Below are 12,138 nucleotides of genomic sequence, written 5' to 3'. Positions count from 1 at the left end.
TCTTCAGGACCCCAGGCGCTGAACTCCCAGGCCAGCATGCTGCAGACAGCTCCCCTGGGCGTGGTCATGATGGGGGATTACCTTCAGGCTGAAAAGGAGAAGGGTTCCTTCTTGTTCCTGCTCTGGTTTCAGGCACCATGGGATAGCGGTGCCCTTGACGTTAACACTGTAGAGGGGGTTCAGCCCTGCTGAGTTAGTTGCTCCTTACAAGACCCAGCTCTTACGCCTAGCTGGACCGGAGCCTTCCTCACACCAGCATGTGCCTCCTACGGTGCAGTGCCAGATGGTCTGACCTGGAGAAGCTGCGGTCACAGTCTGCGCACTTGAATGGCTTCACTCCCGTGTGTTTGCGGTAATGCCTGGTCAGTTCATCTGAACGGGCAAACTTCCAGGTGCAGCCTTCCCACGTGCATTTGTAGGGCTTCTCTCCTGGAAGAAACAAAGACACACAAGCTTTGGAACTCCATCCTGTTTCTGTAAGAACCCAGCCAGCACTGAATGCTGGGAAAGTGGTGTTGTCAATAGGTGTTCCATTTGGCAGATCTCTGTGAGTAAACCTTAGCATCCCATGGCGAGAGGGGGGTGGGGTTAGAGACTGGGAGGTGAGTTTCAGTTTCCTCTTTCCTTCTGTTGACTTCAGGGAAGTCAGTTACCACTCAAATGTGTGGGTGAGGAGTGATGCCATAGGCATGCATGGTGGGCTAAAGGGGAGTATTACTACCCCCACGGAGTCTGACTCGGCTCTATGGCTGGAAGTCACAGAGAATAGTGAAGGGTACTTAGTTACATTCAATAGGCCCCCTTCCCCTCAGAATATGCATCACTTCAATGCTATAAGGCTATATAGGACATAGTGTCTATTTAGCCATGATTCAAGGTATCCATATCACTTCATTACAAGGTGTGTAAACAACCCCGGGCATTAGACATGTGTTATTCACAAACATCTACATTTTGTTTGTTCCTTGGGAAGAAATCTTACAGAGCCTAGGAGTGCCAAAGTCAGTATGTTTTTTCAAGAGTGGACAACCAAATGAGCCTGAGGAATCCTGAAGTTGGACTGAATGCCGAGAGTCCTTGTAAAAAGTCTGAAGACGTGTGTAACTTGACCAGGCCCTTCAGTCTGCTTGTAAGAACAGTAAAATATCCAAAGCCTGTGCTGGGAAATGATAGCCTATCCATTGTCCAAATGGGCTCCCGGGGGAGGAGGACAATAGCTGACCCAGGTGCACTGTAGTCCTAGCTCTCTTCCAAATGGAAGCCCTGTCCCCATGCAACCCCGAAACAACTGATCTCTCCTGTCCCATCTGTCCAATGGTCTACAATGAAGGAGCCTCTAATGACCACACAATAGGCAGCGCATGCTAACCCTGTGTGGGGAGCTACAAAGAGAAACTGCAGAGAAACTGATGCTCAGGGTAGCAGAGCAAATTACTCAAGGCTCCTGGCAAAAAGATGTGTCCTGGCTCCGGATCCAGCGCCTTTCACTATGCTCCAGAGGGACAGATAATTCTTATTTGGACTAAACTTTATTGCATCCTCAGACCCCCTTAGTTCTCCTTTGTTTACTATTCTCAGCCTATTTAAATATTAAGTCACATACAGGATATACCCACAAAGATTCCATCTTGATACCCATCTTCTCTACCCCCAAGTGTCTAGATTAGGTCCTAAGCAAGTTTTTGGATTAATTAGCATAACTGCAAAGCATGTGTATGTAACACACATACACACTCTCTCCTCCTCTCTTTCTCTCTCTCTCTCTCTCTCTCTCTCTCACACAGGCACATACGCTTAATGTATGTGCATGAACACACACACACACACACACACACACACACACACACACACACACAGCAGTAGCAGCAGCAAAAGCACTGGAAACTTCTAGCTCCTGTAAGTGAAATGCCTACATGGGAAAACTTGCCTAAACTGGGATGAACATTTTTTTTCATTCAGCTATTAAGTTAGTGTTGGGTCTTCGGATCAAGTAGCCCTTTCAGAAGAGTGAATAAGTGGTTCAGACCCAGGCAATCTAGAAATGCTGAGGCACTAATTGTGGCCACAGGAAGCACCTTGCTATTCTGAAAGGACCCATTCAACTAAAAGCATGCTGATTATATTGACCAAAAACCTCAACTTCGAATTCGTTCTACTTGTTCCAAGGAGACAACATATGTATTTGCATGTGCTTGCTGACCAGAGTTCTAGAGAAATGAAGCTAACACCAGGAAGGTGTCTAACATACACAAATTGAAGGTCTATAATAGAATGTATTCCTGACAGTGAGTAGCTGTATTTATTTGCATATATCTCTATCTATCTATCTATCTATTACTGTAAAAAGAAAAATAAAATGTAAATAAATTAAAAATAAGATAAAATTTTAAAATGTAGAAATAAAGAAAAAGAAGGAAAAATTCTGACACAGCGTTACAAAACAAGAAGCCTCCAAAGATGTTGTGGAGTTCACTCTGTTGGCCATCCACTGCTGGCCATTCCAATTTGTTTCCCCAGTGAGACTCCCTTGGAGAAAACGGCTTACAAATTGAAATTTGGCTATCAAATGGAGACACCTTCTGTGTCTGATGCAGACCCTTTCTGGCCCTGTGCAATTTGCCACAGTCTCTGTGAGTTCTCGTGTGTGTTGGTACTGCTATGTCTAGACGGCCTCATCTCCTTGGAGTCCTCCATCCACTCTGGCTCTGATACTCTTTCTGCCTCCTCTTCAGCAGGGTTGGGGGGGGATGCTTTTTTGATAGATTCGTCCCACTGGTGGCTGAACATTCCTAGGTCTCTCCCTCTCTTTTCTCACCTCTCTCTCCCTCTCTGAATAATGTGTGGCTGTGGGTCTCTATATTTGTTCCCACCTGCTGCAGAAAGAAGCTTCTCTGATGATGGCTGAACTAAGAACAAAGAACTGGTGTATGGGTATAATAGAATGCCATTATACTGCTACTTGTTTTCTTTCTTTCTTTTTTCTTTTTCTTTCTTTCTTTCTTTTTTTTTTTTGAACAATAGTATTTGGGTTTGAGCTCTCTAGTCTCAGGTTCTTGGTGACCCAGGCATCAGGTGCAAGGTCCATTTGGTGGAGTGGGTCTTAAGTCAAATCAAATGTTGATTGGTTACTCTCATAAGGTTTGTGCCACCATTGCCCTGGCATATTTTTCAGGCAGTACACCACTGTTGACAAAAGCATTTTGTGGCTGACTTGGTGTTTATAGTTCTCCTTTGGTAACTGAAGAGTACCTTCCTCTACCAAGGAACAGACAGATCGGACAGATTGCATGCCAGGTGTGGACTAGATTTGCATGTCTAATTCAGGTACAGGTATGCTCCATTTTACTTCTCATAATTATTTTGTTAATTTAACGGTTGTACATATGTCTTTTTCAATTGATAAATAGGCAGAAGAGATTGGTCATCTGTGACCCCCATTGTTAGGTTTTTTGAAGGTTGAAGGAAAGATGGAAAACAAAATTATTTATACTTGCAAACACCAAGTGACAGTTACCCATTGGTGTCTGCAAATACGTTTTCATTGGCATATGTGTACATTAACTTGTTTATATGTTGTTTTGGCTCTTTTCCAGTGAAGGCAATATTGATCAGTTATAACACAGAACACATGGCTTTCTGTGTACTAAAACATGTACCATCTGGCCTTCTACACAGAGCCCACTGAACCCAGATCTAAGACATGGGTACCTCTACTTATGGCCTCCCTCTTGAATATATGCTAATTTATTCAACTGGAGTATAATACACGTTGCTAGTTTGGGATCTGGGGAGCTTGGTGGAATACTTTGGTTATGGTATCCAAATTCACAAATTTAGAGCCTCAATTCAAATATTACCTCCCACTCATATATACATATGGTATTGCTGTTTTCTTTTATCACTCTCAAAGGTAACTGCTATTTGCGAATAAGGTCTCTCTCTTTTTTTTTAATGAAGCCACTAGGTTGTGTTACAATACATTATTTTAAGAATTATATTTTAAGATTATGTTATCCTGTGTATGTGTATATATGATGTGTACACATGTGTGCATGCGCCATGGAACCAATACACATGTGGAGTCAGTTGTCTTCTTCTATCTTTACCATCTTTATGTGGAATCTGCAGATTACATGCAGACCGCCAAGCTTAAATGGCAAGGTACCTTATCCACTGTCATCTCATTTGAAAAACACTTAATACTTTTTTTTGCATTTATTTATTTTTGTGGCTTTGGGTATATCGGGAGGCCCTGCTGGTCAGAGGTTGCAGATTACATAGCCGCAGCCATTCTTTTCACCAAAGTTTTAAACATAGAAAAAAGAAAAGAAAAGAAAAGGGTAAAGATCTCCTCCAATCAGTTTCTAAACTTAAAGGCACTGCAGGGAGACGACACGCTGGCTAGGCAGGCTGCTCATTTCTGTTTTCTCTCGAAAGAGAAATGGGTGCCAGTTATATGCACCCAAAAACAAGTGTTTGATTAAAAAAAATCAATTAATTTATATTTGGACTAGCCAGATTTTAGAAGTGGATAGAAACAATTTTGGTAGCTACTATGCTATTGCTCATTCATAATGCGTGCCAAGTTTTGAGTGGCTACAATGAAAATTATTCTTCCACTTTGTCTTCTTTCCTCTAAGAACTTACTATATTTCATTTCCATGTCAATGGCAAGTGAACGAGACCTGAATAGTTAACAATACTGCATGGGATGGGGGGTTCGCAGGGTCCCACTCCGGGATGGCTAGCTATGGACAGTCAATGGCTGCTAAGAGAGAGGGAGAATCAGTTTCCTCCCAGGGCAAATTTCTCAGCAGGATGTCCAATTCTGTAGGGAGATAGTTCTGTGGCACTGACCACGCCCATTGGGGTTGGAGCCATGGGCGGAGTGACCTGTGGAAGGAGGTCGGAGAGGGCGTGACTCGGACAGGAGAGGAGAGGATCGGGTTGAATTTCCTGTCTAGGTTGTAAGTTATTTCTCCCTGAATAAACATCTATTTGGCCTATTTGTTTATCCTGATCCTTATTTACCGCGATACAATACCATCTGATCAGTTGTGTACATGCACATAGCAACACTAAAGTAGCTGAATCTGAGTGTGTGTATGTGTGTGTGTGAGACGACAGTAATTAAAGAATAGGTTGTGAACTTGAAGGTGCAAGGAAGTGGTTGGACAGGGTAGAAGAAGGAGTGCCAACGAAATAAACACAGTACACACGAATAAAATTCTCAAAATATTAAAATGAAAAAGAATAAGTCTACTAAGCCAAAATGGCTGTTGACTGTTTTGTGTTGCTTGAGGAAGCTGCATTGCACTGCAACATGCTCTATAAAGTCTATCAGGTAATGTGAGGTGGACTAAGGTCATGTCCAGTTTTCTGTTTTTGATAACTATGAGTTTTCAAAATTAAAAATCCAGTTCCTAGACACTTTCTCAGTATACTAGAACCACAAAACACATTGTTACTATTGGTCACTACTTTGGGTTTCTGTTTTTTTTTAAAATCACTTTTATTGTTCAATGGAAGTATTAAATGAATCAGTAGAAAAATGTAAAAGAGATTTAAGATCTTTAAACAGTTGTGATGTTAAAAATGTACACCTCAGTCAATAGGTCCATGTTATTGACATATTATTCATAATTTACAAATCATAATACTGGATTATGTGATATGCACAGAACTTGAAAGAAGACCATAAAACTGTCAACATTGAATCATTTTAATATCAGACTTGCTTGCAATTGGGAGAGCTTCTAATGCTTTTGCAGCTGGTTTATTAATAGAAAACAGGGATATATTTTTATTTATGCACATAAATCAAATGAGCATTTGACTCTACAAGACAGTGGCGGGAACAGAATGGTAAATGAACTTTATATGAAATTGTTTCTATAGACGAATTGGCTAAGAGCTGGACCTGGTGGCTCAAACCTGGAATGTTACCATGTGGGAGGCTGTGGCAAGATGATTTGCCCCAAATTTGAGGCTATTATGGGACATAGAGACTTCCAGGATAGTCCCTGCTATAGAGTAAGACTCTGTCTTAAAAAACAACAAACAAACACACAAAAAACAAATGTAGACTACTTGCACACAAAATAGGCCACACCCACAGCTCTCTGCTTTGTTCCTCACCAAGATTCACTCGGCTGAAGATGCACTCGGCTGACAGCGAGAGGAGATTCTGTTCATGTTTTTAGGTATCGCAGGTTTTCCTTGAAGTTTAATTTATTTGTATCGGAATCCCACATACATGTTATCTCAAACTCTTTTCCCAGGAAATATGCTGAAATTAAAAAGATCATTCCCACCTTCTTTTTTAAAAAAGTATTTATGTGTAGAGATGTTTTGACTTGGGTATGTCTGTCCACCACTTGGATGCCTTGTGCCAACAGAGGCCAGAAGAGGGCATTGGATTCCCTGTGACTGCAGCACATACAGTTATGAGCCACCATGTGGGAGCAATCACGGCTCTTAACCACTGAGCCATGACTCCAGGACTCATGTCTGCCTTCTTTACCCCTTTTAGACAAAAGGGGTAGGCAACGACCAAATATAAATATAACTGCTTGCAGGCAAAATCTTAAAAAAAATATATTTAGCATTTCACAAAATACCTGGAAGTTTTGATTTCATTATCAGACCATTATTGACTCCTACTTCTTAAGTTAATTCTATGAAAGACAAAGACATTGTTGACAAAAGTTTGGTACAGTACTGTAGCAAAAAAAAAAAAAAAAAAAAAAAAGGTCTTGGCATGTGATTTTGTTTTTGCAACGTAAAAGTTAAAAAGTAAAAGAAAAACTACAAGGTGATGGATGGTTTGTTAGTTGGGTGACAGTATGTCATTCCTTTGGGGTGTAGTTTAGCTTTCATTTAAGCCATTTCTTTCATCGGTGTAGTTCTTATTTTAATGAAACATTTTCAGCCTAATCTTAAGAAAGTAAGCATACCAGAATGGTGTGAAGACATCTAGGGGCAGCTGAGTTGGGTTCTCATGGGAGCCCAGGCAAACGTGGAAAGAGACAGTCAATTCCACAGGCTGGTCTGTGTCCTCTCATGTACCCTGTGGCATAAGCACCCCCTACTGCCACCTACACCCATGGTCAATAATAATAACAATAACTTTTTAAAAGTATCTTTGTTGTTGTTCTAAAAATGTCTTGACAGCACACTTGCTCGGGTTGGATCCTACTTCCTACGCATATACAGCCAGCCTGTGCATGCACACTCCCACGTGGTATTAATGCAGTGCCCTGGGAAAATAAGAAATGGTATCAGACCTTTCTTTCTTTCCTGGCTTGAGACAGTCAACACAAACTAATTTCTTACGAATTGCCTGTCCTTTTTTTTCCATTCCGGTTAGAGAGAAGGATTAAGGCTAGCTCAGTGCATTTCCATGGCATTTACCCAGCAGAAGGCACAATAAAGTCTAAAGAAAACATCGGCTATTGAATGGGTTCCCAAAACCTACCTAACAAAAATCACTTTTTCAGGGCCTCGCATTTCACCACCTGAAATGCTGAAAGGTAAATGTGGACAAAGACAAAGGGCAGGTGCTTTTTCATATGAAAATGACGTGTGAGCCATGCACTTAGATGAATGTGCACTTTCAAAAGGCCTGTGTTAAACAAAACACAGTGTTCTCAGCGGCTCCTCTGTTATTTTCTCAAGCAACTGAAAAGGAACACCTTTAGCAACAGGAAGTGCAGGCATTTTCTAGGTTCAGAAGTGCATTTTTGAAATATGTCCCTGTGTAGCTTTGACAAAGTTACAGGGCCCAGACACTGACAAATGAGCTTCATTACATTCAGGGCTCGGCATATTTGCTGTGACAATCTGTTTCACTTGAGGAATGGTATTTGCATATGAGGAGGAAAAAAAAAAAAAAACACAGAATCAAGATTCCTATCTTGTCTTCGGGTTTCTGTTACATTAGTTCATGAAAGTTCACAGATTTCTAGATCTGGAAGGAAATTAGGTGCTTTCAAGATGAGGAAATAGAAACCTGGTGACCAGGAAACAGCTGACATTAGCAGCTTCCCTGAGTCACCCAAGGATGGCCGAGGCCATCTTCCCTTTTGGGGGGGTTAAAGTAGCCCATACTACATGGAGCTCTAAAATCAGCTCAAAATAGCCAAGCATGGGCTCAGCTACAAATCTGCAACTGTGTTTTAGGCTGTAGAACTCAGCATCTGGAAGCAGATTCCTCATCTCTAATATTCTGGGTTGTCATCTCTTCCTACAAGCTGTGAAAGCCCAACCTGCACACTACAGAATAATTAATTCTTCAGAGCTGTGAAACTCAAGGTGTTCCTGTTTGTTTTGAAGACATATATAAATGAAATAATAGGAATACATCATATTTTTGCTGTTGTGTGGAATGTGGAGATGTGTGTGTGTTATTTATTTTTTTCATGTGTGTAGTTCTGCTCACCCATACAAGCACATGTACACATGCAGACCCCAGAGGCTGACGGCAGAAAGCCGTCGTCAATTGATTCCCCACCTTGATTGCTGAGATAGAATCTCTCCCTGGACTTAGAGCTCACTGATTTGGCATGCCACTGAACTCCCAGGATCCTCTTGTCTCTGCCCTGTTTCAGTGCTAGGATCAAGGAAGTGTGTCTTTAAACTTGGCTTTTGGTTTTGTTTTATTTACATAGGTACTAGAGGATCAGAAGTCAGGTCTTCTGAGCTACATTTCCAATCCTCTGTTTGCTGTTTTAAATATTCAGCTAACTGGATATTGGTCCTGATTCTAGCTTTTGTAAACGTTTTAAGCACAAAACTGCCTGAGCCAAGCAGAGCAACCTATCAGACAGTATGTTCAATCCATTTATTTGGTCCTGGCATTTCAATCAAATAGTCAAGGTGTTGCTCTTCATTCCTTTGAACGCTCTGGATTAACTTCTTCATTATGTGCAAATAGGACTAAGTGAACTCCTTGTGTCTTCCCTGTGTCTTCAATAAAGGCAAACTTTGATAACAATAGTATTTGCTAGAACATATGGCACGTTCCACATTCCATGGCTCTTTTCTAAGCGATTGCATGATTTTAACACATTTGACCTTGACAGCTTTCTAATCTAACAGTTTCAGTAGCTAAGTTGGCTTCACCAGCCATCCAGTCTTAGCCACTTTTACGCTGCCACACCACACTTCAAGCTACTGCTGTAATAAACCAGGCTATCCAGTCAGAACTGGACTGGCAGACTAGAGCCCGAGTTACGACTTACTGGATATACAGTACTGTTAACGAAAAGTCTAGCCTTCTCACCCAGAAAGCAAACATTAACAAATGAAAATATTCTCTAATAAAATGTACTTTACAGAAAGTAAAAAGTTCAAGGTCAAAGGACATTGTTTTATTTGGCTGTTCCAACTTTACATTGCGACGACGAGGTGACAACACTTATTTGCTATGTGTCTGGTTACCCTTTCTTAAGTTTCTTTGGAAGAGAACTCTTCTTTAACCTGTCACATAAATGTGTGCCAAAACTTCTGAGCTTTTCTTCTCACTTAATACATACCTACACATTCTCAAAGCCTCTGCTGTAACCTAGCAGGGAAATGCTAAGCATTCACTTCCTAGTCTCACTTCTGAGTACCAGGGATGGTACAGGACAGTTTCAACTGTGGCCCTGAAAGTACTCATCACCCACCACTTCGACAATATGCCCCTCCTCCTGCATTGCTGTAGGAAAGTGGTAAGCTTGTCTACAACTGCCCTAAGTCCCACATCTCTTTGGGTGGAGAGATTGTTTTTGAGACTCTTCCTTGGAGAAGTAGGGGACCTATTCTCTACCTGCCCCACTACGATCATGACAGGTGCCAGCTCTGTCTGCCAAATGCATGTCCAGCAGTCCTCTCCAACCAGCTCCACAGGGTGGTCTGTCTTTCCTTAGGTTTTACCAGGATCAGTTCCAATGGCCCCATTATTATGCACTATGCCCCATCCCTATTTATTATCTGCTCATCAATAGCATAGCCAGCCAGTAGAGATGCAGTTTGCAGGTAGGAAAGAACCAGCATGATCTCTCCATGTTCTGTGACTCAGGCATGAGGTGTCTGTAGGAATAGTACAATGGTAGTAGCGTGTAGTGTTTGAGATAGGTGTCCTACAAGAACCTGCAGAACAGCGTTTCCAAAAGAGGTAGCCCATACTTGGCTCTGGGATTTTTATTTGACAGCCTAAGGTGTATCCCAATTCAATGGGTCAGAAGCCTCTGCGGTAGGTTTCTATGTGGCCTTTACAAAAATCTTCAATATTAGCTGCTCTCCCATACTACTCCCTTCATCATACCCTCTTAGCCTTCACTGCATTCAACCCTTTCTGTCCATTGTTCTCCTTTCATCCTTCCTATCACCCCGCTCTATCTCCACTCCCTTGAAATCTCCTACATGGCCCCTTATTATTTGCCTGCTTTTTATGGGTACTCAAATTTAAACACACACATTTAAATACTCAACCACACATGACAGAGTATGTGGCATTTATCTTTCTGGGTCTGGCTTACCTCGACCAGCATAATGTGATCCAGCTCTATTCATTTACCTAAGAATTTCATTTGTCTTTAAAATGGAATAATGTCATATCGTATATACGTACCTACCATGTTTTCATTATTCATTCATCAGTTGCTGGACATCTAGACTGTTTTCACTCCCTAGCTATTGTGAATAGAAGAGCAGCAATACATAAGGATGAGAATGCATTTGTACCAGAATATAAAGTCTTTTGGAAATACGCCCAGGAGTGGTACAGGTGGATCATATTGTAGGCCTATTCTAACTCTTTGCAGAATGACCACACTAACTTACATAGTGGCTAAACCAATTTGCACCCCCGCCAACAGTGAATAAATGTTTCTCTTTCCCTATACAGATGTCAGCATTTGCTGTTGTTTACCTTTTTGATCTTAGCCAGTCTGAACAATAAGGTGAAATCTTATGGGTAAGATGAAATTTCAAAGTTTTAAGTAGCATTATCCTGATAGCTAAGGATAGCAAATATTTTAATCAGTGTTTCTCAGCTATTTTACTTTGTTTATTCTTTTTATAATTCTGTTTTGTTCTTGACCCAGAGATTAATTGGATTATTTTCTTGGTTCTTAGTTTTTTGAGTTCTTTATGTATTCTAGATACCAACTCTCTGTTAGATCTCTGTTAGATGTAAAAATTTTTTCTTATTCTACAGACTGACTTGTTTCTTAAATGATGGTGTCTTTGCTATACAGAGCTCTATAGTGTAAAAAAAGTTCTTAATTGGTCTAGATAATAAAAGGCCGGTGTCAGATATGGAGTGAAATGCTGAGAGATCAGAGAGAAGGAGCCAGCCACAGCACACCTCACCTCCTAAGTGTCTCAGCAGAGGAGAGGGTGATTTCCTGTTTCTCCCTGTTTATATATATCCTGTTTCTGCCCAGCAAAGTTACTTCCTGTCTGTCTCTATACAGACCTCCACACCACTATGGTTTGCTAGTAGCAAACTCTATTCTCTGACCTCCAGACAGGCTTTATTTGTGCATGAAAGATATCACCACACTAGTTTCATGAGATCCTACTTTGTAATTGTTTATCTTAATGCCTGCATTACCAGGTCCTGCTAAGAAAACTTTCCCATGCCTGTAAGTTGAAGTGTATTCCCTACTTCCTTCCTATGAGATTCAGGATACTAAGTCTTATGCTGAGATCTGCATTAGTCAGGGTTCTCAATAGTCACAGAACTTATAGAATGAATTTACACACACACACACACACACACACACACACACACACACACACACAGAGAGAGAGAGAGAGAGAGAGAGAGAGAGAGAGAGAGAGAGAGGTATTAGCACAGCTTACAGGTTCTCATCCAGCTAGTTCAACAACGGCTGTCTACCAACAGAAGATCTAAGAATCCAGTAGTTGTTCAGTTTAGGAGGCTGACGTCTCAGATGGTCTTTAGTATACATGGGGATCCCAAAGCAGACTCTAACGGTGGTGAAGGAATGGACTTGGCAGCAAGAGCAAGCAGGCAAAGAGCAAAAGCTTCAGTCATCTGTGTCCTTTATATCGGCTCTTACCAGAAGGTGTGACCCAAATTAAAGGGGATCTTTACACCTCAAATTGTCTGGATTAAAAGGTGTG

The 12,138-nt window shown here is 41.3% G+C and overlaps 1 protein-coding gene across 3 annotated transcripts in view; it reads right to left on the bottom strand.

The window, feature by feature from the left end:
- The window catches only part of Klf12 (KLF transcription factor 12), a 397,981-nt gene continuing 385,843 nt past the window's right edge, over positions 1-12,138 (bottom strand). For all 3 annotated transcript variants that reach the window (XM_051195288.1, XM_051195289.1, XM_051195290.1), the window contains one exon: positions 1-429. In XM_051195288.1, the coding sequence (XP_051051245.1) occupies positions 248-429 (182 nt within the window). In that variant the 3' untranslated portion in view covers positions 1-247. The remainder of the gene's footprint in view (positions 430-12,138) is intronic.

This window comes from Phodopus roborovskii, unplaced genomic scaffold, assembly GCF_943737965.1.
Source record: "Phodopus roborovskii unplaced genomic scaffold, PHOROB, whole genome shotgun sequence".
NCBI classification, from domain to species: Eukaryota; Metazoa; Chordata; class Mammalia; order Rodentia; family Cricetidae; genus Phodopus; species Phodopus roborovskii.
This window is presented reverse-complemented; position numbering and strand designations above follow the sequence as displayed.